At 63.8% G+C, this 25735-nt stretch overlaps 1 protein-coding gene and 1 long non-coding RNA gene across 7 annotated transcripts; one reads left to right on the plus strand and one right to left on the minus strand.

Annotated features, from left to right (window-relative positions):
* The first annotated feature begins 340 nt into the window (after positions 1-340).
* On the plus strand, positions 341-15521 carry LOC146403046 (uncharacterized). 4 transcript variants are annotated; one of them, XR_014808586.1, is made up of 4 exons: positions 341-371; positions 630-3342; positions 7322-7421; positions 8426-15521. It is a non-coding gene; the product is annotated as an uncharacterized LOC146403046 (long non-coding RNA). The 4 variants fall into 4 exon arrangements; XR_014808589.1 differs by lacking the exons at positions 7322-7421; positions 8426-15521 and adding an exon at positions 3435-3797; XR_014808587.1 differs by lacking the exons at positions 7322-7421; positions 8426-15521 and adding an exon at positions 3462-3797.
* Positions 3769-25147, minus strand: FOXO6 (forkhead box O6). Of its 3 annotated transcripts, XM_084965498.1 has the most exons (3): positions 24219-25147; positions 22608-22850; positions 3769-5937 (listed from the first exon to the last, which is right to left on the minus strand). In XM_084965498.1, the coding sequence occupies exons 1-3, from the start codon at positions 24630-24632 to the stop codon at positions 4672-4674; spliced, it is 1923 nt and encodes a 640-aa protein (XP_084821624.1). In that variant the 5' UTR covers positions 24633-25147; the 3' UTR covers positions 3769-4671. The 3 variants fall into 3 exon arrangements, with proteins under 3 accessions (XP_084821624.1, XP_020952601.2, XP_084821626.1); XM_021096942.2 differs by lacking the exon at positions 22608-22850; XM_084965500.1 differs by lacking the exons at positions 22608-22850; positions 24219-25147 and adding an exon at positions 19796-22591.
* Between the last annotated feature and the right edge of the window lie 588 nt (positions 25148-25735).

Consider the following 25735-nt stretch of genomic DNA (forward strand, 5'->3'; position numbering starts at 1 on the left):
GAGCTGACCTGACAGCCTCCGAAGGCCGCCCAGCCTCGCTCGGCCTGCTCCCCTTCCTCTCGGCCTTTGCCTGGTCCTGAAGAGGTCAGGGCCCAAGCTTGCGGGGCTGCACTGGGCTTCGGGGCTGGTTCAGACCCTCCCCAGTCTGGGAGCGAATGAGTCTGAGGCTCCCGTGACCCTGCCTCTCTCCCCAAATCGTGGAGCGTGGGCTGGGGAAGAGGCGCCTCTGGGGAGAGGGGAGGAGAGGGAGGAATTGGAGACGAGGAGGTGTGAGGAGAACCAGACAGGGCTGCAGAGCAGGAGCGGAAGGGGCTGGAAAGGGAAGGAGGAGACAAGACGGGAAGTCCCAAGGAGGAGAGAGAAGAAGAGAGGTGAGAAAAGGCAGGAGGGGAGGGCGGGGGAGGGGGTAGGGCGGCCGAGAGCATTATCAGCACTTAAAAAGCGAGCAGCTCAGTTCTTCGTTGGCACAAATAATGGCTTTTTATGAATAAATCATGTGTCAGACGCCTCCCAGGGAGTGGGCATGGAGGAGGGCGCGTCTGCTGGGCTCCAAGGCTGGCGGGGAAGGGCCAGTGGGGGAACCCCAGCTGCAGGGGTGTAGCCCCCTCTCTCCTGATGGGGCCCAGCAGGACCGAGCTGTCTCTGGAAGGACCATCGACCTGAGCCAGGCAGAGCTCAGCCGTCCCTCGGAGGCGGCCCCCCTGCTCCCTGCGCAAGAGTCTGGCCCATCCCAGGGCTGGGAGTGTCCCTCTGACAACGGCCAGAAGACGCCCCTGGCAGGGGGACACCAGCTCTCGTCCCCCTGGAGAGAGGTATGTGCCAAACCAGGCAGACACACCCAGGGAGGGAGGTGTGCTGGGCACACAGCTCACACAGGCATGGTCTTCACAGCCCGAGGCGCATGTGGGCACACTCGGAGATGGAAACACTGTCACTCTCATCACCTCCCCCCCACACACACGCTCACGCACGCACGCACGCACATGCTCAGGCATATGTACACTCAGACAGGGAGACCCCAAACATCACCCGGGTTGCCCCCTCCCAGCACATACACACACACGCGCAAACATGCTCAGGCATATGTACACTCAGGGAGACCCCAAACATCACCCGGGTTGCCCCCTCCCAGCACGCACGCGCACACACACACACACACACACACTCACACACACACACATATGCTCAGGCATATGTACACTCAGACAGGGAGACCCCAAACCACCCGGGTTGCCCCTTCCCAGCACGCACATGCACACACACACACACACACACACACACATATATGCACGCACACACACACACACACACACACACACACGGGCTCACACGGACAGATGCATATGCGGCTACATGGACACACACAGACCAGCACACGCACACCAGAAGCCCACCCTCTGCCAGCCTAGGGTGGGGGCAGCTTTGCAGCCCACATGGAGCCCAGATCCAGCTGGGCTGGCCCAGAGTCTGGTTGTGGGTGGGGCTGGGGCATCAGGCCTGCGGGAGAGTCCATCTCTGTGGTTCTGACCCAGCCAGGCACCTACCACACCCACAGTGAGGTCTTGCTCCCCAGCTGAGCCCAGGACAGGCCCAGGTCCTGCTGGCTCTGATGTCCTTTGCTCCTCTGCTCATGGCCACGTCCCCAGACGCAGTGGGGCCCGCAGGACAGCCTGGGTGTTGGAGCTGCCCCTTCGGGCAGGAACCCCGGCTTTGCCCCTTGCCAGGGTCATGACCTCAGAGATTAATTCCAATCTTATTTGCTCCTCAAAACAAATCTGAGACAGGTGCTACTGCTCCACCTTCCAGACCAAGAAAGCGAGGCTCTCAGAGCTGGGAGGACCAGGCATTCCTTTCTAGGGCCGCACCCTTTTCACAGACCGGAGCCCAGGGTCCGGGTCTCCCCCCTCTCCCTGCAGCTGTTCCCTCTCAGCCAGTGCATTCCTCTTCCTGGGCCAAGGTGGGCTGAGGTGCTCTGAGCAGATCTGGGTCGCCTGCTCTTCCCATTCTGCGCCACTCCCAACACCCCCCATGACAACTTCTGTGCACTTGCTGCTCTGCCCTCCCTCTGCAGCCCAGGCACCTTTGAGGGCTACGGACCCCACTGTCCAGCTGGACATCTCTGGGCCACCATGCTGCCCAGTGCCGGGGAAGGCCAGTCACGTGGTCCATATGCCCTGAACAGCCCTCCCAAATCTCCAGGGGCCCCATACATAGGACATACCTCAGATTGAGCCTGTCTGAAGCTGAGCACACCGTCTTCCCCAGGGCTCCTTCTACCTCCAAGTTCCCCATCCAAGGGAATGGCCCTGTCTGCCCGCGCACCCAAATCAGGCATCATTTGCTCCTTCCTCCTCCCCATTCCCCATGTTCAGCCCACAACCAAGTCTCAGTGACTCTACAGCCTAGATAGATGTGAATTCATCCTTTCCCTCCAGCTCTGAGTCACCAGTGGCATCTCTGGTCCTCTCCCACTGACCCTCTCCCACTGTTGCTCCTTCTGGCCCCTTGCCTCCCCGTCACTGGCCATCGTTCCACCTCTGACCTTTAGCCATGTTAAACTTTTTGTTCTGGAACCCATGATATTTTTTTTTTTTTTTTTGCTTCTTAAGTCCACACCCGTGCCAGGTGGAAGTTCCTGGGCCAGGAGTCGAATTGGAGCTGTGGCTGTCCACCTACACCACAGCTCACAGCAACACTGTGAGCTAGAGCCTTTAACCCACTGAGCAAGGCCAGGGATCGAACCCAAATCCTCGAGGATGCTAGCTGGGTTCCTTACTGCTGCGCCACGATGGGAACACTCTGGAAACCATCATCTCTTGACTCTGGATCTCTGATCGTGCCTTTCCCTCTGAATGCCTCCCTTCCCAAGGCCAAGTCACCCTTCAAGGCCGAGCTGAGACCCCACCCCTTCAGGCATCTCCCCTGACCCTCAGGACCAGGACGGGCGCGGCGTGTCCTTCCCACTAGAGCCCGTTGCTTCCTCCTCACTACCCTTCTGATCTGAACTCGTCCATTCACTCATCCACGTCCCTCCGCGCCTCTAAGTCCCTTGGGCGCCCAGACCGAGCCTGTGAACCTCTCTGCGGCAGCAGCCCAGTGCTTGGTCAGAGAACGGGTACACAGCAGGAGCTCACTAACCCTTCCCACGATGAATGGATGGATTAGTGGGCACAGGACCCGTGCAGCCACTTTACACATCTTTTCTCACCCATGTTCACGAGAAATCCACGCGATCCGGCTTCCATCCCGTGGCTTAGACCAGGAAAACAAGGTTACGGAGGCTGAACACTTGCGCAAAAGGACACACAGCTGGGAAACGGCAGGGGACGGATTCAGAAAGAGGTCTGTGCGCCTGCAAAAGCCTCCTTGCCACCCCTCCAGCCCGCCTTCCCCAGTCACTCTCCCTCTCTGACCCTGCTGTCTCATCTGTGCAGTGGTAACAAAAGTCATACCTAATATAGGACCGGGCACAACATGTCCTCAGTACACAGCTGGGCCTTCTCTCCCAACTCTGGCGCTTATTCCGGACAGAATTCCTCCACGGGCCAGACACCTCCTGCACGCACGTGTTCACAGAAGCAGGTGCAGAGCTCCACGAGGGCCTATCTCCCGCGTCCAGAACGCAGCAGGCGCTTAACCAATGTATGTGGAGCAGGAGGGCACCAGTGGATGCCCGCAGTGGGCTCAGGCACAGGGCCCCCCGCCTCCAGGATCTCTGCCGATTACCCTCTTCGGCCGCAGCTCCCCCTGCTAGCCCAAGGCGCGGGAAATATTTAAAACAATTTTATTCATGAAAATATGCTGTACAATGCACTCTACACGGCCTCGACACGGCACACACGCACACGCACACGCTGACGGCACGGCCACGGTACACTGCCTACGAAATGCGCCAGGGCGCCGCGCCCACAGCCCGCCCCGACCGGACACTTATAAATATGGGAGAGAGGAGCCAGGACTGGCACAGAGAAAGGGGTGTCGGGTTGAGGGGTGGATCCAGAGAGCTGGGGCCCCCTGGAGAAGCTGCGACCAGTACTGGGACATGGGGAGGGGCGGGAAGGGAGATGGGCTTCCACGCGGGAGGGGAGAAACTCGGGCCAGCAAGGAGGGGGTAGGAGGGCCTGAACCGTGGGGGCGGAGGTCGGGGCTGAAGCGGGACAGTTCAGGGCGAAGGGCCTATGGGTGGGTGTGGGTGTTTTCCGGAGGGGGTTCCTGGCTTGGGGCGGGTGAAGTGTCAGCTGGGACTCAGATCCGAGTCTGGGGTGGGCGCTTGGCCACACGAGGGCCTGGCAAACGAAACCGAAGATTCTGAGCCGCCCCCTGCCCCGGTGGCTTCCCCGACCAGACCAGCGTGGCCCACCTCACTCCTCCCCACTCCTCCCCCGCCCGGGATCCAGCCTCTACTCCCAGCCTCCTTCCCTTGGGAGGAGGGGGAGCGGGTCGCGGGGCGGGGCGGGGCGGGGCGGGGGGGTCTGGGCAGGACCGGTGGGGCGCCCCAGCCCCCTCTCCTCCACTTCTCCAGCGCCCAGCTTCCTCGGAGGGCTGGCTGTCTTAGCTGGGCTGGGGCTGCTCCTGGGTGCCCCCACGGCGCGGGAGTGGGAGCGGGGCCCGGGGTCAGGATGGGAAGACAGCAGCCCCTGGGGGACGGGACAGGGCACCCGGGGCGCGCCCTCAGCCCGGCACCCAGCTCTGGTTGGGGGGCGGGGCCCCGGCCAGGCCGGGCGGCGGCGGCGGCAGGGCCGAGTCGAAGTTGAAGTCCATTTCGTCGCTGTCCATGAAGTCGTTGAGGATGATGGACTCGACGTCGCACTCGAGGCTCCCGCTGAACATGTCGAGGTCCAGGTCGGCCGGGAAGCGGTCGGGCGCGGCGCCCAGCGGCCCGGCGGCGGCGGCCGCGTACGGCCCGGGCAGCGCGTCCAGCAGGAGGCCGCCGGGGGGGCCCCCGAAGACGGCCGCGTGGCCCGGCGGCGCCAGGCCCGGCGCGCCCGCCTCTCCGGGCAGCGTCAGAAGGCTGATGGGGTGGGCTAAGGCACTGCGCGAGGGCGCCGCGGGCGCGTACGCGGCCGCCCCCTTGCCGGGGTAGGCCGCGGCCGCCAGCGCCAGCTCCCCGGGGGCGCCCAGCAGCGGCGCGGGCCCGGGCCCGGGCCTGGGCGCGGGCGGCGGCGGCGGCGGCGGCAGCAGCGCGGGCAGCGCCCCCGGGCGGAAAGGCGCGGCGGCCGGCGCGAAGCTGGCCTGCTTGTTCTCCTGGATGGTTTGCATGGGCAGGCGGCGCAGGGCGCCCAGCGCCGGCGGCCCGAAGCCTCCGCCCGCGCCGCCGCCGTAGGCGCCGCCCTTGCAGCCGCCGAAGTAGGCCGGCGTCGCGGCGCGGGCCCGCGGCCCGTACGTGTCCTGCGAGGCGTCCAGCAGCGCCTCGGGCAGGCCCAGCGGGCCGCCCAGCTCGGCCAGGCGCGGCAGCTCCCCCGGGCAGCGGGCCCCCAGCGCGGGCGACAGCGCGCTCGCCGGGCTCGGGTACATGAGCGGCGAGGACGGCGCCAGGGCCTCCAGGGCCTCGTCGTCCTCCAGTTCGGCCGCCTCGGCGAGCAGGGGTCGCCCGCCGCCGCCGCCGCGGAAGTCGGCCCACGCCTCGTAGTCGTCGCTGGCGTGTGAGGCCGGGCTGGTGGCCCACTTGGCCGCGGCGGGCATGGGCCCCGGGGCGGGCGCGCCCGGGGGGCTGGCGTCGGGGCTCCGCTCGGGTGCCTGCAGCTGCTTCTTCTTGCTCGCCTTGCCCTTGATGCGCAGGAACTTGGCCCCGTTGTCCATGGAGACCGCCCTGCGCCGCGGGGTCTTGCCCGTCTTGCCGCCCTCGGGGTTCAGCATCCACCACGAGCTCTTGCCTGTGCCCTCGTTCTGCACGCGGATGAACCGGGTGTGCAGAGACAGGTTGTGCCGGATGGAGTTCTGTGGCCAGAGACAAGCACAGGGGGTCGGGGGTGGGGGGGGGGGTTAGGAGCGGGAGAAAAGAGGCGAGAGGACAAGGCCAGGAGAGACGAGCCGAAAGGCGGAAGGAAGGGGAGCAAGCAGGGAAGACGGAAGGCGGAGGGGGCGGGAGGGCAGGTGTAAGTTCCAGGGCTGCCGGTCTAGGAGTCCCGGTCCTCTCCCAGGAACCGCTCTGCCCCAGCGGCTCTCCGGCCCTCCCCCTACCCACCCCCCGCCGCGGGGTCTGGAGGGTGGGGCCGGAGCTCGGGGGCCTGCAGTGGGGGAGCAAGACCCCCTCCCCGCCTCAGCCAAGCCCCGCCCGCGGCTAGCTAGCCAGGCTGCCAGGGCCCCCCAACAGATTATGTAAGGGCTCATGCCGCCGCGGCTCATTTATCCCCCCCCCCCCAGCCTGGCATGGCGCCAGGAGCCCGAAAACCCAGGGCTCCAGAAATCAATCTCGCGGTGACTGATTAAGCCCTGTTTAGAACTAATTGCTCTTTCGTGTGTGGGGAGAATAAATTACCTGCTTTAATTTCGTGTCTTTAAAATGCAACTGCAGGTAGAGAAGGCTGTTAACCCTTTGCTGGGAGGGCCTGGCCCGGGAAAGCCAAATAGGCTGGGGGCCCCCAAGGTGGGGAGAGGTCCAGACTTTCCTCCAACTTCTCTGTGAACCCCACAGAGGCCTTGGAACCCAGCAAGCCCCTCAAAGCACATCCATTAGCCATGGACACCTCCGACCCCACCTCTGCTCTGGGCTGGCACCTTCAGGTCAGCCCAGCTCAGCCCCCCTTTGGGTGGCAGCCCTCCCTCTCCTCCCCACCCACCTAAAGCGCTCTGGGCTGGCACCTTCAGGTCAGCCCAGCTCAGCCCCCCTTTGGGTGGCAGCCCTCCCTCTCCTCCCCACCCACCTAAAGCGGAGTCCCTCTGCCCTAAAGCCCCTTCCTGGTGGAACCTTTACAAAATCCCCACAAATCAGGTGGCATCACGCCCATTTACAGATAAGAAGACAAAGGCTCCGAGAAGTGAAGCGGCCTACACCCGAGGCCACTCAGCCCTTCTGCGTCCCTGGTACTTCCACACCCGTACACACCCTCCTCTGAATTTCTGCTGTGCCTCCTATCACTGCCTGCTTTTGCCAGGCCTGTCCTGGGGACAGAGGAAGGCAGGGAGTCCATGGCTCCACAGACTAGCGCCCCACGGGAACCGGAGGAGCAGAACTTCTGCAGGGCCCGCCACGCCCACCTCTGGGGCCTCCCTCCTGGTGGCCTTGACCTCCTGGCTTAGGCACTGCTGTGCTTTGGGCAGGATGCCTGGCTCTTTCCAGCCACCTAGCTTACGTGACCGTGGCTGTTGACTCACTCTCCAGGAGCCCGGGCCTCAGTAAACTACTCTGAAAAAAAGAATGGGTGACATCCAGGAACCAGCTCAGGAGGCTGTGAGATCATTACCGGAGCTAAGGTGTGTGGGTAAGTGTTTGGCGAACATGCCAGGTGCTCACAAATGTTGCTTCAGCCCCTCGCGCTGGCCAGAAATCCTCGCATCTTAGATCCCCCAACAGACCTGCTGCGGCCCTACCTCCCTAACGCCAGGCCCTGAGTGTACCACCTGTGCTGGGCACGAACAGCTCTGGGGAGCTGGCATTATCCCGTCTCGTGTACCGGGGAATGGAGGCCCAGAGGCATGATGTAACTTGCCCACGGTCCCACAGGCGGCAATGCCAGGTACCACTCCAGGTCTGCCTGGCTCACGGACCTGCTCTCAACTCGCCAGAACCTCTGATCCCTGTGGGCTCTCCCTTCTGCCGCCTCCTCGCCAGGCGCCAGAAGGAGGGGGGCCCTCCCTGCTGCCCGGGGTACCTTCCCACCCCTCACTCCCAGCTCCAGGTACTCACCTGACTCTTCAGGGCCCCAGGCTCCCTATCTCTGGCACTTTCTGCTCTTGGGAGACAACGGTTGGGGCGCCAAGGCCCCTCCCAGCGTGGCCCTGCCTGGCTTCTCCTGGGGCCCAGAGAGGAGGGGAGCTGGACCCCCAGGGAGGCCCCGGAGCAGATGCCCCCCTTTCCCACCCCCGCACCTGGCTCCCCAGCCCCTCCCCCACACCTGTGTTCAGGGGCCTCAGGGGCCCCAGTTCTTTTCTCCTCGGGGACTCTCTGCCTCACCAGAGGCTCCACCTGCCAGCTCCTCCAGCTGGCGGTCAGTCAGGCAGCACCTCTTTATCGGTGTCACCCTGTGCCAGGCTGGTTCTGAGTGTTTGGGGGACGGAGGAGGAAGGACCTCACTAAACACATGCACCTCCCGAGCACCTGCCAGCTCAGCCCCGGGTGTGAGGACTGCGTGACCTCACGTGCTCCTTCTCCCTGTCTCCATGCAGCTCAGGGACTGGGAGCCCCATCTCGGGATGGGGCGCCTGAGGCTCAGAGAGGTGAAGTAAGTTGCCGGGATCCCTTGACAGAGCCAGGCATTGATTTCAGGTTCGTCTCGCTCAGCGTCTAAAGGACCCTCACATTCCACCATGGGAGAGAGAACGAGTCCGGGAAAGTCCACAGAACCGTCGGAAACCAGTCTTCCACTGTTTTTCAAACTTTCCATGATGCAACCAACCCTAGAAGCCTGCAGCATGGGAAGCTGGGGGCCCATTAAAAGCCCAAATTCCCTATAAGTCTTGTGCTTCCTTTTTAGAATTTTTTTTTTTTTTTTTTTTTTTTAGGGCCACACCCACGGCACATGGAGGTTCCCAGGCTAGGGGTCGAATCGGAGCTGTAGCCGCCGGCCTACACCACAGCCACAGCAATGCAGGATCCGGGCCTTGTCTGCAACCTACACCACAGCTCATGGCAACGCCGGATCCTTAACCCACCAATCGAGGCCAGGGATCGAACCCGCGACCTCATGGTTCCTAGTTGGATTGTTTCCACTGCGCCACGACGGGAACGCCCCCTCTTTAGAATTCAAGGGCATCTTTGCACTGTACTTCATAATACTTCCAAACTTTCTGAATATCAATAAAAATGTTTTAGATTATCCGCCAGAACACACGTTCCAGGCCTAAGCGAGTCTGTACCCTTCCTCGCTCTGTTCCCTGCCCGGCCAGGTACCCCAGTGCTCCAGGCTGAAGTCAAGGTTGGGTGGACCCCAGAGAGAAGAAAGGCCTTGCCCCAGGTCACCCAGGACCTGGAGGCAGAGCTAGGATTCGAGCCCAGGCCTCCTGAGCCCTCGCTTGGTGGTCCTCCTTCTCCTGCAAACCTGTCCTGGGGCCAGTCCCCCTCCTCTCTGGGCCTCAGCCTCCCTCCCCACAGACCCGCTGAGATGGCCCCCGCCCCCGCTCTATAGGGAGCTTTTCAGTTTGACAGTGAAAAGCTCTTGGACTCATTCAGTCCAGAGATTTTCAAATTTTTTTTTTTTTAAGTAGTGGAACTTTTAGTAAATGGAATCTAACCCAAAATTTGGGAGTTCCACACTCAAGCCATGGGGGATGGGGCAGGGGTGCCTGAGGCCCTGGCTGCTCAGCACCCTCCCTGCACTGTCTCAGAAAACGAGGCCCTCGGGAGGGATGTGCAGGCCAGATGGATGCGCGGTTGAGGCCTGGAAGGGTGCCGAGCCCAGGGTCACCCAGGGAGGTGGCCCCGAGCTGGGCAAGGACCTAGGCCTTGGGCTGCTGAGCTGGGCGCTTCACTAGGTGTGCCCAGGGCTGTGCCCCAGGGGGGGAAGCCCATTCTGGCTCCTCAGGGCCCCGCCACCTGGCATCCATCAGAGCTCCTGGCCCAGATCTGGTGGCAAAAGCACTGATCGCAACTCGCCCACGAGGACTCCCGGGAGGCCAGAGGCCACGGAGGAGGTGAGGGAGTGGAGGGAGACGCCTCTGCCAGGCAGCAGTAACCAGGGCTCCCTCTGAGAGTCGCCTAGCAACCCGCCACCACAGCCACGGCCTCGGCATGCCCAGGCGCCCCTGGTGCCCAAGCTGGGCCCGGTTTCTGGGGCCTCACACCTCCCACACTTCCATGAGGCCTGGGGCCGGTTCCCAGGGGAGGGGGGACCTCCCTGCTTCGGGGCCTCAGAGGACCGCGCCCATCCTGCTCTCCCTCGGGTCCTGGGCGAGGCAGGCCAGCCCCCTGGGCCCTCCGCCGCCAGGGAGAGGAGCCGGGTGCAGGACAAAGGGCGTGGGCTCTGGTGTTGGATCAGGCTCCCAGTCTTGGCTCTGACACCCACAGACAGTGCAACCCTGGAGCGGGTCGCTTTGAACCTCCGTTTCTCCAGACAGCTACCTCCTTCCACCCTCTGCCAGGCAGAGTGAGCTGTGAGTAGCCTGGATCACGTCCAGTCCTGCCCAGAAGCCCGCGATGCCCCATCTCGCTCAAAGAACAAAGGCCGGGCCGTAGCCCACGGGCCCCTCGCGACCTCCCAGACTCCTCCCTCCCTCCCGCTGCCCACACCTGCCAGGAACCTGTGCGGCACCATCCTCATCCTACCTTGGGGCCTGTCTCGGGGCAACACGGTTCACCCAGATACCCACGTCCGCCTCTCTTCTCTTTCAAGGCGCTGTTCAGATGTCACCTGTGCGACGAGACCCATCCTGCCCACCCTTGTCACAAGTCCTCCTCTGCCTCGCCACTTCTTAGCCCCCCTCCCCTGCTTGGAATTTGTCTACAGCAATTCGTGCTTTTTCTCAACCACTCTCAACTTTACATTCTGTTTTTATTTACTGTCTGGTTTCCCGTATATTAGAATGTAAGTTTCATGAGGGATGTTTATCCTTTTTTTTTTTTTTTAAACTGTACCCCGTGGCTTAGGTATATGTTAGACATCTCACAAATGTTTGATGTTTGTTGAGTGAATGAATGAGAGCAAAGGGGAGTGGCATTGTGTTGCAGGGGAAATTCATGAGACTGGCAGAGTGGCTGGCTCACAACAGCGGCTTCTCCAAACTGGGCTGATGGGCCTCGGGTGGAGAAAGCCTGGGGCAGTCAGAGCCACAGAAGGCAGCAGAGAGGGGAGGAAGGCGTCTCTGAGAGAGCAGGAAGGGCTCCCAGGGCCAGCAAGGCAGCTGCCCCCCAGGACCCCTACCCTGCTTGCTCCTGTCGCCCACACAGACTCGGGAAACCCAGGGCTTGCTGCGGCCAAGGCCTCGCACAGCCCGTACCGCCTGGGCCGGAAGACACTCCGGCAGCCCCCGCGGGAACAGAACCCCCTCGTCCCCGCCGACAGTGCCTCGCTCGTGGACGGGGTCCGAGCCCTGTGGTGGTGGCAGCTCATCTATCCAACGGGCACCCTCATCTATTCCCAGGACACCCTTCGCCCGCGAGCAGTAATGCATTCATCTGACAGCACGACCCCATTTATCCAGCACCCCAGCCCCATTTATCCAGCAAGTACAACCTCATTTGCTGACTGCACGCCTTTCACCTGACGGGCCCCTCATTTATCCTCCGAGGCGGAGGCGCTCTCCTTCCTGTGACGGGGCTGTGTTCTCTGACGGTGCAACCCGACTGAGGCAGCAGGGCGGCATCTCGGCTACAAGTGCACTTCATCCCCTGATGGTACAACCTCATTTATCTAATAATGCAGCCTCACCTTGCCTCCAAGTACCACCTCATTCCCTGACAGTACAGCCTCGTTTATCTTCCGGCACAACCTCATTTCGCCTCCCAGCACAGCGTCGTCCTCTGATAGCTCAACCTCATCCAATCTTACGTCTCCAGCCGGAGCCCGCCAGCTCGCAGGGCTGGGGCTGGGGGAGGGGAGAGGGAGGTGTGGGGAGAGAGGGGTCCCACCATGTGCCGTCCTCTGCCTAGGGAGGGCTCCCTGGCGCTATGACCACATACAGTCTTCCCAGGCCCCCCAGGACCCGTGGACTGGGAGTGCTGGGTCGCTTGGCACAGCGGGCGCTCCACGACTGTCCCGCCTCCCGTTGGGCCCCTTGAGGGTCAGAGGCCCACGGGATGGATTTCCTCCAGCTCTCCAGCGGGGGAAGAAACCCCACTTGATTCGATTCGTAGCATTTGCTGATTTCTGTGGCATGGGTACTCCCCATCGTAGCCAATTTTGAGCTGGCAGCGAGATGTCACTGAGTGCAGAACTGGGAGAGGCGTGCACATGATCAGCTCTCACGAGCCAGTGCAAGGCAGCTCTCGCACACCACTGGCACGTGCTCAAAGACTCAGTCAGGCGAAGGGCACCACCTACCACGTGCCAGACCTCAGCTAGGTTCTTTAGATACGTTTCTTCTTTGAACCCTAAAAACCATGCTTTGTGTAGGTAATGCTGTTTCCCAAAGCGGCAGGAACTGAGGCTCAGGTGGCTTGAATGACTCCTGAGGCTGCCAAGCCGGACGTGATGGAGCCAGGGCTGGGTCCCAGGGCTGCTCCCAGCGTGGCGGGGAACACCGCCCGGCCGCACACCTCAGTGGCCCGCCCTGCACTTGCACGTGGTTCTAAGCGCAGGCTTCCTGGCTTTCACTGGAGACAGGAGCCCCAAGTCTTGTGCTTCCCACCCTCTACAAGCCCGGTGCTACCTCCGGGCCTCCCCAGCACCTCGGGGGTCCCAGGGCCCCCCCAGTTCAGCCCTGGGTCTTGGGTCCAGCCAACCAGCCCTAAGCCAGGTGTGAATGCCTCCCCAGGTTCCATCCCTGTCCCAGGATCAGCCCAGCCCCTCCCTCAGGAAGCTCACCCCACCTACACAACGGGGATGGGGGTCAGCTCCCCCTTCAGTGCCTCCCTGAGCAGAGCTCACCTGTGGGGCCGTGTGTGCGCTCGGACTCCCCCCCCCCCCCACCTCCGCCGAGGCTCCCATTTCCTCCCTTCCTGCATGAAGAAGGGTCGAGGGCTAGCGATGGAATCCCAACTTCAGCCATGCGACCTTGGGCCTCCAGGGGGCAGGGGGCGGGGCTGGGAACAGGACGAGAACCCCCATGTGAAGAATCTTACTGAGTCCCAGGAGCAGCCCCTGTCACCCCCCTTGCTCCCCACCTCACTCTGGCCCAGGAACAGACCTGGCTCAGACAGAGCCACAGACTCAGGAGATGAGGGGTCACTTGCTCTGCTGCCTGGGATGCTCAGTCCAGACAGGCTTCCTGGCAGAAGGGGTGATCTGCATGGCCTCGGGGCCCTGAGGCCATGTGTTGGCACTGGGTGTGCAGCGAAGGAGGGCAGAAGGGAGGTGAGGGAAGCGGCCTTCGCGGCTCAGCAGTTAACAGACCCGACTAGCATCCATGAGGACGTAGGTTCCATCCCTGGCTTAGCTCAGTGGGTTCAGGATCCGGCGCTGCCGTGAGCTGTGGTATGGGTCAAAGACGCAGCTTGGATCCCACGTTGCTGTGGCTGTGGTGTGGGCCGCGGCTGCAGCTCTGATTCGACCCCTAGCCTGGGAAATTCCCTATGCCATGGGTGCGGCCCTAAAAGAGAAAGGCGGGAAAAAAAAAAAAAAAAAAAAGAAGGGCAGGTGGGGGCATCGGGACCACAGACGTTGATGGGTGAGTGGGCTTGGGACCAGAAGTGGGCAGTCAGAGCCAGGAGGAACCAAATGTCCGAAGCAAGACATGAGGTCAAAGGACAGGCCCTGGCATCCCCCACTCTCCACCCCAGAGACAACTGAGTCCAAACATCCAACCGGCTCAGCAGACCAACCAGCAGCAGAAGTCCCAGCTCACACCTACTCAAAAGCCCACAGCTCCTCATCGCCCCAGGGCTTGGGTCCAACTCCAGACCCACAGTCAAGGCTCCTCTGATGCTCTCAGGCCTCATGACCCCCATTCCCTGACGCCCGCCTGGGATTCCAGACACCCTGGATGTCTCATACCTCCATGCCTTCGCACATGCTGTTCCTTGCGCCCTTCCCCCTTTCTCTGCCCTCCTGGTTCCTGCGGCTCCATCCAGGCTACCTCTGCGGCATCCTCCTGGCCCCGCTGCAAGCCTCACAGATGGATGCACCCATCTCACTGCTACCGCAAAAACCTACCTGCAACTTGGAATATCACTGGGGGGGGGGGGTTGGCCTCCCTGGTCTGAATTCGGCGGGGCCACTCTTTGGTTCACGGTAAGTCAGCACATGGGCTGGAACGCTCGGCAGCCACGAACCGCTCCGTCCTAGCAACTCTGTGTGGCTTTGGTTCAGGAAAACCTCAGGCCGGAGCTCCAGGCCTAGGCCTCCTCCCTCTGAGTTTCCCCCCAGTTCCTGCTGCCTCTGCTACCCTTACTTTTCCCTGGCTTTCCCGGGAGACTTCAGCAAAGCGAGGCAGGAAAGGCCGTTCACAGAGCACTCACCACGTGCCACGCACGGCGCTCAACAGCTGAATGGTACCGAGCATCTCATACAACCCTCTGAGTTGGTTTATTATCCTGATTTTGCAGAGGGGAAACTGAGGCTTCAAGAGACAAACTGACCTGTCCAAGGGGCGGAAACGGCGGGGCAGGAATTCACACCCAGGGCCCTGGAGAGGAGCCTAGGCCAGGCCTGGGGAGGGGGCGCCAGGAGCTGTCCACACTGGCTCAGCAGCTCTTTCCACAGACTCGGCCCTCCCTCTCCCCGGATGAAAGTGGACCCCTGAACGCCAAGCCGTTCAGGCCTCTCCCAGCGTCTCCTCCGTCCGAGCCCCCTCCCTCCCTCTGCAGGCAGCACCTCCCCACGCCCCTGCCCCAGGCCCTGGGAGCAGCTGCGGTGACCTCACCCAGCCCTGCCCTGGGCCTGGCTCTGGGGAGGCCTCAGCAGCTGTGCCCCAGCCCTGCAGGCTGGCTCCTGGGGGGGAGGGGAGGGGACGAGTGGGCACGGTGCCAAGAGAACCATCTGCTCTCCCAGGGGCATGGCCACCCGCACAGACACTGGCCTCGCTCCCCGGGGCTGCCCTTGGCCCTCTGTCCCCATGCTGAGGGGGCTCCAAGAGCCCAGGGCAGCCCACCCAGACCGGAGCACCAGCCCTGCTCTGCCATCTGTCTTCTCCTGGAGCCGGAGAGGTCCTGGCAGGGCATGTTGGAGCACGAATGTTGGCTGAAAAATGAACAAGCGCTCAGGGTAAAGCTCTGGCGGGGCAGAGGCCAGAGGCCAGGGCTGGGTGTGCCGAGCACTGGCTGCCCCAGCCCCGGCCGGCCGGGCTGAAGCAGGCCATCCCCGGGGGGAGGGGGCCTCCATCCCCCTCACATCTGCTCCGCTGGCAGGTGCCTCTGGCAGAGGGCAAGCCCCTTCCCCCCACGGCCCCAGCTCAGGTTACAAAAGGAGGCAAGGCCAGCTGAGGACAGGGGGAGGGGACGGGAGGGTGGAGGAGGCTTCCCAGCTCCTCCGAGGGCTGGGGGAGGGGCACGCAGAGCCTACGGACGGGACTGAGAGCCAGAGAGGGAAGGGCCATGCCCAAGGTCCCACAGCCTGCCGGGGGGCAAAGGGGAGCCGGCGTCCAAGGGCAGGTGGCCCTGGGCTCAAGGGTGACCTTGAGTAAATCACTGCCCTCTCCTGCGACAATCCGGTGCCTAAAACCTGCCTGCTTGCAAGGCCATGGGGGAGGCTCTGCAGGCCAGAGTAGTGGGTCAGCCGAAGCGCAGGTCAAAGCTTCATATCCTGATGATCTGACACCTCGGGGACAGAAAGGGAGCCACGAGAAGAAGCCACCCCCCCACCCCCGCGCATACACGCACAAGTCGCCGTCTCTCAGGGATCCGGACCCAGGGGCCCCCACCCTGCACAGCACCCGGGAGGTATCGTTGTCCTTTCCCAGAGCAACGAAGGGCAGGAATGATATTTGCTAAGGTTTCACCGGGGCCTTTACACGCGACTCTTCCCACATGTTAATTCTCACGACGAAGCTTGGACACAAGTCCCGTGTTATTAGTCCATTTTGCAGAAGAGGAAACAGAGGCTCAGTTGCCCAAAAGGCCACGCAGACGGTGAGTGGCGGAGCTAGGGCTGCTCCTTCCCGCCTGCCTCCAGACCCCTAGCCACGGCCACACTGTCTCACCTCTGAGATCTTCAGGGCACCGAAGGGTAGTGCCTGGCATCTTGGAAACCTGGGGCCTCCACCCTCTCTCAGGCTCATCATCTCCCCTGGATCCCAGCATCAGGCCCGCCCTGGGCACCTGGGCCAGTCTCTCCATCCCCCTGCAATCCCTCCAGGACATTCTTTCTGCCCATATCATTCCTCACCCCCATACTTGGAGTGCCGGCTCCTTGGCATGGCATTCAAGGCCACTCGCCATCCAGCCCCAAGTCCTGCTGGGCTCTGACCAACATAGCAGGACCCTGTGGGGCTCCTAAAGCATCCTGAAGGTTTGACTCCACGGCCTGGTCCTCCTCGCTCACCTCCGAAGACCCCCAGCTCATTGCCTGGCCGTCCGTCTCGACAGGCCCTGCACAGTTTCTGCCCTGAATCACACTTGGGAGTCCCATCTCGTCTCCCCAGCTGGACCTGCAGGCATTTCAAGGGCGGGGAGCCAGTTCTACTCCTCTGAGGAGCGCTGCACGTCGGTGTCCGTGGGTGCAGGCCTGGATTAAAGCCCCTGGAGGAAGAGGCCGCTGGCCCTCGGGCCTGCAGATGGAGGGGGGATGTCAGCTCCCTCCCGTCGGGAGCTCTGGGTTTGAGAAAGAGAGCCAGGGCTCCCGGAGCCGCCCCCAGGCTGGAAGCCACAGGGGCAAACTCCAAGGGCAATCCAAGAGACACGGATGGGGGCGGGGGGGGGGGATGGGGGCCGGCCCAGCCCGGCCTCGATCACTGGGCTGGGGAGGACGTCGCTCAGGGGAGTTTCATTTCCGTCACCTCCAGGGGAGCCTGTACGGGCCACTGTGCTTCTCTCAGCCTCGCTTTGCTCATCTGCGAACTGGGGACAGGAGCGACAGGGGGCTTCAGGGTTTGCTATGCGCGTGAAAGCACGCCTGCCCTGGCGAGTGGTGACTGAATCCCAGACGGGAGAGTTCCACGTGCCTAAAGCAAAGGGTCAGGAGACAGGCGGGCTGAGTGATGTGGCCGAAGAGGTTGACAGGGGCCACGTGGCCCCTTGAATGTCACGCCAAGGCCCCAGCACTGCGTGCTGTTAAAAACAGCACCGCGCTGCACACGAGTTCCTGCCTCCCCCGCCAGACGGGGAGCTAGCAGACAGCAGGGACTGCGACTTTCTGCTTCCTGATGGTCCAGCTCCAGAGGGGCCCCTGCCGAGGACACACAGCCAGGTGTCTCCTCCCTCCTGCAGCCAAAGGCTCTCGGTGGCACACACATCAGACAAGGAGGGGTGGGCGTGTGTGCTAGGTGGGGGATGGGTGCGGTCCCTTGGAGCTGACTGCTCGGGGCCCAGGGCCCTGGAGGACTCAAGGAGCACGAGGAAGAGGATGGGCTTAACCTGCACCGCCTGCTTGGAGGAGAAGCTGGCCCACCCCGGGAGCAGGAGATGGGACTGGGAAGTGGGAACAGACGAGCTACCATCTAAGGCATCAGAGCAGGATCCGATCCACCATCAGAGACACTTGTTAAAATACAGATTCCCAAGCCCACCCTCTGTCTGCTACAGAGGGTCTGAGACGGGGACGGGTGACCTTAACGCCTAAAAGCTCTGTCCAGGGGATACTGATCATGGGCCAGGGCTACCAACAACCAAGGGTTTTAAGGCTGGATGCTCAGAAAGACACACTGGATTCCAGAATCGCCTAGGAGGTAGGGTTTTGTTCAAGCTACCCAATTCCCCGTCTAGTTTCTGAGAGGTGTCCCCAGGGATCAGGCCGTGAGAGCGCACGGCAGCCTCAGTGAGCATGTGACAATGGCAGTGGTTTGGGGTGAGAACTCCAGGGTCAGGTGTAAAGGTGGCATTGCGAGGCTGCCTGGGATCAGAGGCAGCAGGGGCAGTGGGAGAGGGGGCCGGGCCTGGACAAGGCTAGCAGAGAGCCCAGGGGTCCAGGCAGCACAGTTTAGGCTCGGTTGGCTCCCAGGGGGAACTGAGAGCTCGGAAGGGTTCTGGAGCGAGCGCGAGTGAGCCCTGGGGCTGGAGGGCTGGCCGGGGTGCGGGCTGACACCGCACTGGCACTGGGATGCGTGAAACATGGTAGAAACAGACAGGTCTGCATCTCAATCCAGGCTCAGCCTTGGTTCCGCTGCGCGGCCTTGGCCAAGTGACCTCATCTTTCTGGGCCTCCATTTCCTCAACTGCAAAATGGGGCTATGAACACACACCTGGCAGGACTCAGGGTGGATAAAATGAGAGAATTTGTGTGAATTACCCAACTGACTGCCTGGCACTCAGGCGTTAATTCTCTTAATTCTTGTTCCCCTTCCCACAAGAGGCACCCTGCCCCCCTCAGAGACCAGAAAGGTTTCTCTGCAAAGAGGGAGGCCCTGGGGGGAGGGTGTGGGAGGCCCCTCCCCCACACACCACCTGGCCCCCTCCCACCTCCACATATGGGTTGGGGGGTGGGGAGAGGCAGCAAACAGCCAAACCCTCCCAAACAGGAGTTGGTTTCCATGGTAACCAGGGTGCCAGGAGGAAGGGGGGTACTCCAGATCCAGCTGTCCCCCTGAGCACCCTACCCAGGCCCCAGAGCCTCAGCCAAGGCCCACCCAAGACCCTGCACCCCCTTCTGTCTGCTCTGGGGGCCAGCTGGGCCTGCCACGAGCACTCCCTGCCATGTGCCCAGGGTATGTCTGTCACCTGAGTACTGCCAGGGCAGGACAGGCAGCCCAAGAAGGAGTCCTCAGTTCAAGTCCACCCACACCAGCAGTCACATGAAGCCCCATCAGTACTCTGTGATGGGTCCCAGGGTCTCAGGACGAACACCTCGTGGCTCACAGAACCAGAGGGTTTACCAGTCACATCCCCGAAAGGACCAGAGACGGAGGAGGTTGAGGCCCTTTGGACACAGATGAGAGCGACGACCAGAACGGGAGAAGGTTTTGTGCCAGCTCACACAGGCCAGATCAGGTTCCCCTACAGGTGATGTGTCCACCCCTCACCCACTCCCGTCCCCACAGCTCCAAGTGGCCCCAAAGAGCTGAACCAGGACACCCCGAGTGATGCTCCAGAGAGACGGGCCACTGCCGGGGAGAAGAAAGGCGTCCCAACAACCTGGAGGTCTGTCCGGCACTTGAAAGAGCAGACCCAGGGGCTGCAAGCTCAGGAGCGAATGAGAGAGGGCTCATCTGGGAAGGAGGCCTGGAAGCAAGCGGGGGACGCCCTGACTCCCTGCCTCTCCCGGAGACCCGAAGTCAGACTTGGAGCTGGAAGGAGTGGGCACCAGTGTCTACCTGTTTCTCAGGTACCCACCCCCGACCTGGGAGGCAGGCCACAGGCTGCAAAGAGAAGGGGGTGCTGAGGAGTCAGCCGCAAGGTAAGGGAGACAGGGAGGTGACGAGGGGGCTCCCCCTGCTCTGGCTGCTGCACCCATGTCCCAGAGGCTCCCAGTGACCATGCCCCGAACCATCCTGAGACACAGACACAGGGGCTTCCATCGCCCGCAGGACCCCATGTAGGGGCCACCACCAGCCGCCACTCAAAACACGGGAGAAGGTCGACAGCAAGAAACAAGCCCACACCCCTTCCAAGTCCTCCTCCTCAGCCTCAATGGCACAGCAAAGGCTCAAGTTGCCGGGAAAAGCAGGGGGTTCCGTCCCAGGTCTGCCGCTTCTTAGGGAGGTGACCCTAGGACAAGCGCCTTCTCCAGGCGCAGACGGGATGCTCAAACCCACGTGCAAGGAGGGTGGCCAGGATCTGAGGGGAAGCCGCGCTGGGCTGCTCCGGGCCCCTCCCCGGCTCTGGCAGAGCCCCTCTGGGTCCAGCAGCGGGCGTCCTCGGGGCGCACGGAGAGCGGGCCCAGCCCGCAGAAAGTGGGGGCTGGGGTACTGAACTTTCGAACCCGGCACCCCCCACCCCGCCCGCGCCGTTCATTACCTTAACAGGAGTTAAAAATAACCGTCTCATCTCTTTAAATTAGTCTGTCTGCAATTACCGCCTGGCACGGCGCTGCCCGCCATCGTCCCGCTGGAGCGGCGCCAGGTGGCAGGCGGGGCCCTCGCCCTGTCTGTCGGTCTGTCTGCCGGCCTCCCGGTCCCCTCCTTCGCCCCGCAGAGGCCCAGCTACCCCAGGGGCCTCCCGGCGGCCCTGCCTCCGGCGCTCCCGAAGTGGTCGCTGGGGAGGGCGCCCGGCGGGGCCACCAGGCTGGCAGAGCGAGGGGCCAGCCGAGGCCCGGGCCGGGCTGGGGGGCGGCGGCGGGGACCGGGAGGCCCGGGAAGCCGGAAGGGCCGCCGCGCGCCAGCGCTCGTGGGTGGGTGTGAGCAGGTGGCCGTGGGAGTCTGCCGGGCGTGCCAGCAACTGTGCCAGGAGCGGCTGGCACGGGCTCGTGCCCAGGAGGCGGGCAGCTGCCAGCCCCCCTGCTCGTGCAGTGCGGGGGGTGAGGGCACCCCCCACCCCGGGCTCACACCGCCTCCTCTCGCACCCCCACCAGCCCTCAGGGCTGGGGATCCCCAGAGGACAAAGGAGGAGGAGGGAGCCGTGCTGAAGCAGGCTTGAGGGGAGAAGGGGGAGCCCCTGCGCCGCGCACACCCACTGCTCAGCGGCGGCAGCGGCAGGACCCCCTCCTGGCCTCTCAGATCGGCCCTTCCTTCCAGCCCCCTCCCCACCCAGGACTTCGGAGCCGGCCTGGGCCGGATGGGGGGTTGGGGACCCACCCCTCCTAATCCCACCCTGCACCAGTCGAGCTGCTCCAGACCCTGAGGGAGAAGGGAAGTCCCCGTCCACTGGGCTCCTCCCCCACCAGGCCTGGGGCCAGGAATGGGAGGCCCCTGGTCCCGGTCCTGGTCTGGGAGCTGGGGGGCGGGGCAGCCAGGAAGCACAAAAGCAGGCAGAACAACTCCAGGGGCGCTAGGTGGAAGGAGGAGCGAGACTCAGAGCAGCCTGGAAGGCTTCCCGGAGGAGTCCAGTGCCAGGAAAGGTGGGGCTGGAGCATCCGAGAGGAAGCGGGAGGCCCTCCCTGGATATGGGATGCCCGCAGTACCCGGAGGCTGCAGAGGGAGGGGGCCTCGGCCCAGGCCTGGAGAACCCCCGCCCTGATGGCAACCACCTGCCTCTTTGATGGAGTTCCCAGCACCCAGTGCAGCTTCCCTTCAGGCTCCAGTCCGCTGGGTGCCCTGCACCTGCTGTGGTCTTGCTTTTCCTCCAGTCCCTCTGCAGCATCTCCGGACTCTCCTCCCACATCACGGGTGGGCCCACAGGGCGAAGGCCCAGCACAGGGCCCTTCCCGATCTGGCGCACTTAGCCTTTCCCATGCCACGGGCCTGCCATCCCCAGAGGCCCTTGGTTCCAGCCTGGCACACCCAACCAGCTCCCAGGCCCAATGTATGCAATTCCACCTCCTTGCCTTTGCCTACGCAGTCAGTAGCCCCTGGAGGACTTCCTCCCCAATTCCACCTACCCCCTGGTGAAGGCAGCCCACATCAAGTGCCACCTTCTCTGTGAGGGTCTGTCTGGCTCCCCAGGGGATCTCCCCCCTTTCCCCAGCCCCCCACTCCCAGCCCTTCTTGCCTGTGGAAAAACATAGGGCTCGGGTGTGGAACTGGCTGAGCCCTGATGCATCCTGAAGGCAGGTCCAGCGCCTTCCCCTTTGGTCCCCCCACTCCATCTAACAGGGTTTGGTACACCCCAGGGATTCAAGTGCCATCCTTACGTGGCGGAGGGGAGGGAGGAAGGAACAATGCGTCCCTGGCCCCAGCCCTGGCACCTGAGGTGGACCACAAGCTCTGCTCCCCAGAGGGTGGCTGGGGAGCTGGGGATGGCCGCGCCACCAGGTCCCTGGAGGGACTGACTGGGAGTCGGGGAACAGGCAGCAGGAGGGGCAAGAACGAAAGGGGAGAGGTTTCCTGGGGAGCTGGGTGGGGGCGGGGTAGGACAGCCACTGAGGGGATGCGAAGAGGGGAAAGGCCAGGGGCCTCTCTGAACAGCCCCCCCACCTCCGCTGCCTCGGGGTCTCTGCCAGGGCCCAGGTCAGGAGCCCAAGCCTGAGGCTCCCTCGCCAATGCCCCAGTCCAGGACAAGCCTTCCTGAGCCCAGGCGCGGGGAGGACCAGCGTGTCCTCAGCCGCGTGGTGCAGTGGAAACCGCATCCAGAGGGCATGCGGGAGACCTCGGCCATCAGCCAGGGCCTGCCGCTCAGGGATGGCCTGAGAAAGTCCCATTCCCTCCCGGGGCCTCAGTCTCACAGTCTGAGAAATGAAAGCGTGGCACTAATTTATCGCCATGTTCCTTCTCCATCACATTCTAGGATCCAGACCTGCCCCTGTTTGAAAGCTGTCAGTGTCCACACCCAGTGCCAGCAGGACACAATTCTCTGGACCTTGGAGGGGACACACCTGGACTGGAATCCAGCTTCCCCAGCAAGTGACTGTGTGACCTCGGGCAGTGCACGCCTCCACTCGCTGCCTCAGCGCCTGGCTCTGTAACTGGTGACGTAAACTCTACCTCAGGGAGCGCAGAGGAGAGGGCTGGAGGCCTGGCCCTGAGACCCTCAGGGACCTGCAGGTCTCTCCCAGCTTCCAGCCCCAGGGTCCCTCTCAGCATCTCCCCCTTTCATCGCTAGTCTATCAAGCCCAGTTGGCGCTCCGCCTCCTGCAGGAAGCCCTCCTGGCTTATTCTAGCTCACAGTGCCCTCCCTGGCCTCAGCACCCTCTGCACCATCCACCCATTTCTTCACTATTTCACCAGACACGCACTGGTAGCTCGTGGAGCCAGGCTCTACGCTCCATGCTGTGGGCAGAGAGATTGCTCCGACACTGCGTGCCACTGTCTTCCAAAGAGGGTGGGGAAGGGAAATGAGACAGGATGCAAAAGACCAAGATCCATGACAGGCAGGGAGAGGCCAGAGAAGGGGGAGTCCGGAGCTGGCTGAACAGGGTTCGGGAAGGCTCCCTGGAAGAGGCGGCTGAACTCTGTGCCCTTGACGACAGGGACCGCATCTACAGGAAGAAGCCAAAGGGGGGAGCAGTGCACAAGGGCAGGACTCACTGGGGAGGAGTAAGTATTCCGCTGGGGGCGGAGCCCAAGGGGACTGGAGGGAGGGTGGAGGGGGGGCTCAGGTCTCCTCCTCTGGCCTGCGCCCCCACCCAGTACACCCAGTAGCGGACAGAGCAAGACAGACAAGCTGTCTGCACCAAGTCTGAAAGCCATGGGCTCCCAGGTCAGAGCTCTGTGGGTCCTACCATGCAGCCACTGGGCATCTCCAGCTACCCATGTCCACAAGCCTCTCCTCCTCCCCTGGCACACCTCCTTCCCTGCTCCTGTCTCCAGCCACCAGCAACCACAGCCCCTTCCCTCCATTTAGGCATGCCTGGCTGGCAGGGACACCTGCCCCCCCCCCTCAGGCACCAGGGAGCCTGACAGCTCCCTGGCGTGCCCCCCACCCACCTCCTCTCCCTCAAAAGCATCCACTCTCCCCATTCCCCAACAAGTTGCCCAGAGGAGGGTCTGGAGGCCACAATCCAGTCAAGCCCCTGTCCTCTCCCAAGATGGCTCCCCCCTTTCCACTGGTTGATACTGAGGCCTCCCTGGGGTGCCCCTGCCCCTGCCCCGCCCCCAAATGCATCTGGGCTCAGAGAGTCAGGGAAGTGGAAGACAGGCAGCCTGGGGTGGGCAGAGACAGCCTCCCCGCCTCATTACCTGGCCCTCGTACCAGCAGGGGTCATCACCAGCCCACCATGCTGATCCAGGCAAGGGGGGACAGCAGCTGCCCTGCCGAGAACTCAGATCTCAGGTCACCTGACCCGTTCCCCACCCCAGGCTGACTGGTGCCCTAGGGTGAACTCCTGGCACCACAGAAAGACCTGGGAGCCTAGGGTCGCATTCCTCACCCTGAGGCCAGCTCCAGGGAGGGCAGGTTTGGGAAGAGAGCAGCCACTGGCCCCAAGGCATTATCTGGGCTCTTTAAGGAGGCGCTCTGCCGGAGAGGGAAACAAGAGGAACACAAAGCAAACTCGCGGGGGCAAGAAGGGGCTCCCCGGTGTCAGAGGCCTGAGAAGGGGTCCTTCTGCCCAAGGACTGGGGTGAGGGTGTCCCTCAGGGACGCCTCAAAGTGGCCGTCCCTTGTCACCCCGCGAGACCTCCCACCCCACATCCAGAGCATGCACGAGGCTGCTCCCAGCACGCCCCCGCCTGTCCGCCGGCTGGCCTCACGCCCTGGACACACACTCTGGGACCCCTGGCGGTGTCCCGGGGGGCGGGGGGGCTCCCTCCAGGCCGCCCGCCGGGAGTCTGGACGCATCTAGCAGCCCCTGGAAGCCCCAGCCGAAGGAAGACCTCAGCCCCCCTCCCCAGAGAGACGCCCCCACCTTCCAGCCAGCCGAGCTGTTGCTGTCGCCTTTATCCTTGAAGTAGGGCACGTAGCGGACCATCCAGTCGTAGATCTGCGAGAGCGTGAGTCGCTTGTCCGGGGCGCTCTCGATGGCTTTGGTGATGAGGTCGGCGTAGGACAGGTTCCCCCACGCGTTCCGCCGGGAGCTCTTCGCTTTCCGCAGCGGTCCGACCTCCGCGCCCAGCGGCGGCGCTGGGGCCATCGGCGGGGCCGTGGCCCGGCGCTCCGGCCCGCAGTCCTCGGCGCCCTCAGCCACCCCTGAACCCAGCGCTCCGTCCTCGTCGCCGACCAAGTCGGGCTGCGGCAGGGGCCAGGTACAGGAGCGCGGCCGGCTCTGCGGCGCGAAGTCCGGGTCCACGTCCACCTGATGCGCTCGCAGCTTCGCAGCCATGGTCCCGCCCGGCTCGGGCGAGCAGGGGAGGGAGGCTCCGCGGAGGGTGGGTGGGCGGCTCCGGGATCTGCGCGCCCCGGGGAGGCCCGCGGGAGGGGTCCCTGGCGGCGCCGGCTCAGCCGCGGGGCGCCATGGGCCGGGGCGCGAAGGCAGAGGACTGGACGCGCTGGGAAGCCCGAAGGGAGGGGGAGAGGAGGGCGGCGAGGAAGCGGCGGCCCCCGAGCCCAGCGGGCACACACCTCGCCCAGCTCTGCTTCTAGCACCTGCCGCCTGCCTGCGCCTGCAGCCACCACCGCCACCGTCGCTGCCGCCGCTCCCCCGGCGCCGGCCCCGCACGCGGGCCCCGCTCTCCCGGGACGAGGCCGGATTGCACCATGCCGGAGCCCGAGCCCTTGCCGGAGCCCGCGCCGCCGCCGCCGCCGCCGCCCCGTGAATGCCGCCGCCGCCGCCGCCGCCGCCGCTCCGGCTCCAGCGCCAGCTCCCGCGCCTGCCGCGCTCAGCGCCGGCTGCACCTCGGATGGGCGGGGGACGGGGAGGGGGCGGGCCCGGCGCGGGAGAGGGCGGGGCGTGCCCGCCCGCGGCCGCGGAATCCTCGACCGGTCGCGTGCCCCGCCCGCGGGCTGGGGCTGGGGCGCGGGGCTCCGGGCTCTGGGCAACCCGGCCGCAGCCCCCGCACGCCACAGCGCCGCCTACGGAGCAGGGGAGGAGCCGCAGGCGCGACCCCGCCCCCGCTCCGCGCCGGGGGAGGGGGCGCGGGGGCGGGGCCAGAGGGCTCTCATTGGTCCGTAGCAGGGCTGTCCGGCCCACGGACTCGGCAGGACCCCTCCCCGTAGCGCGTCAGCGGGTTATTGTTACGAGCCGGGGTTTCCCGGGGCAACGGGGATGGGGCGGGGCTCAGAGCACTTGGCCCCGCCTTCAACGCGCGGAAGGAGTGCCCCGCCCCCTATTTCTAGACCCCGGGCATTTCCATGCTTTCCTTCCAGAAACCCGGTGGCGGGGTTGGTGGAGCTCTCCTCTTCTCTGCGCCCCGGACGGCGCTGGGGAGAAGGAGAGGGTCAAGAATTCTTGGGTTCTGGGCCAGGCTTGGCCACAATTTTAGCTTT

This window comes from Sus scrofa, chromosome 6, assembly GCF_054392235.1.
Source record: "Sus scrofa isolate SSC_HxYL_T2T_F1_AM1 chromosome 6, Sscrofa_HxYL_maternal_Yorkshire_Landrace_v2.0, whole genome shotgun sequence".
Lineage (NCBI taxonomy): Eukaryota > Metazoa > Chordata > Mammalia > Artiodactyla > Suidae > Sus > Sus scrofa.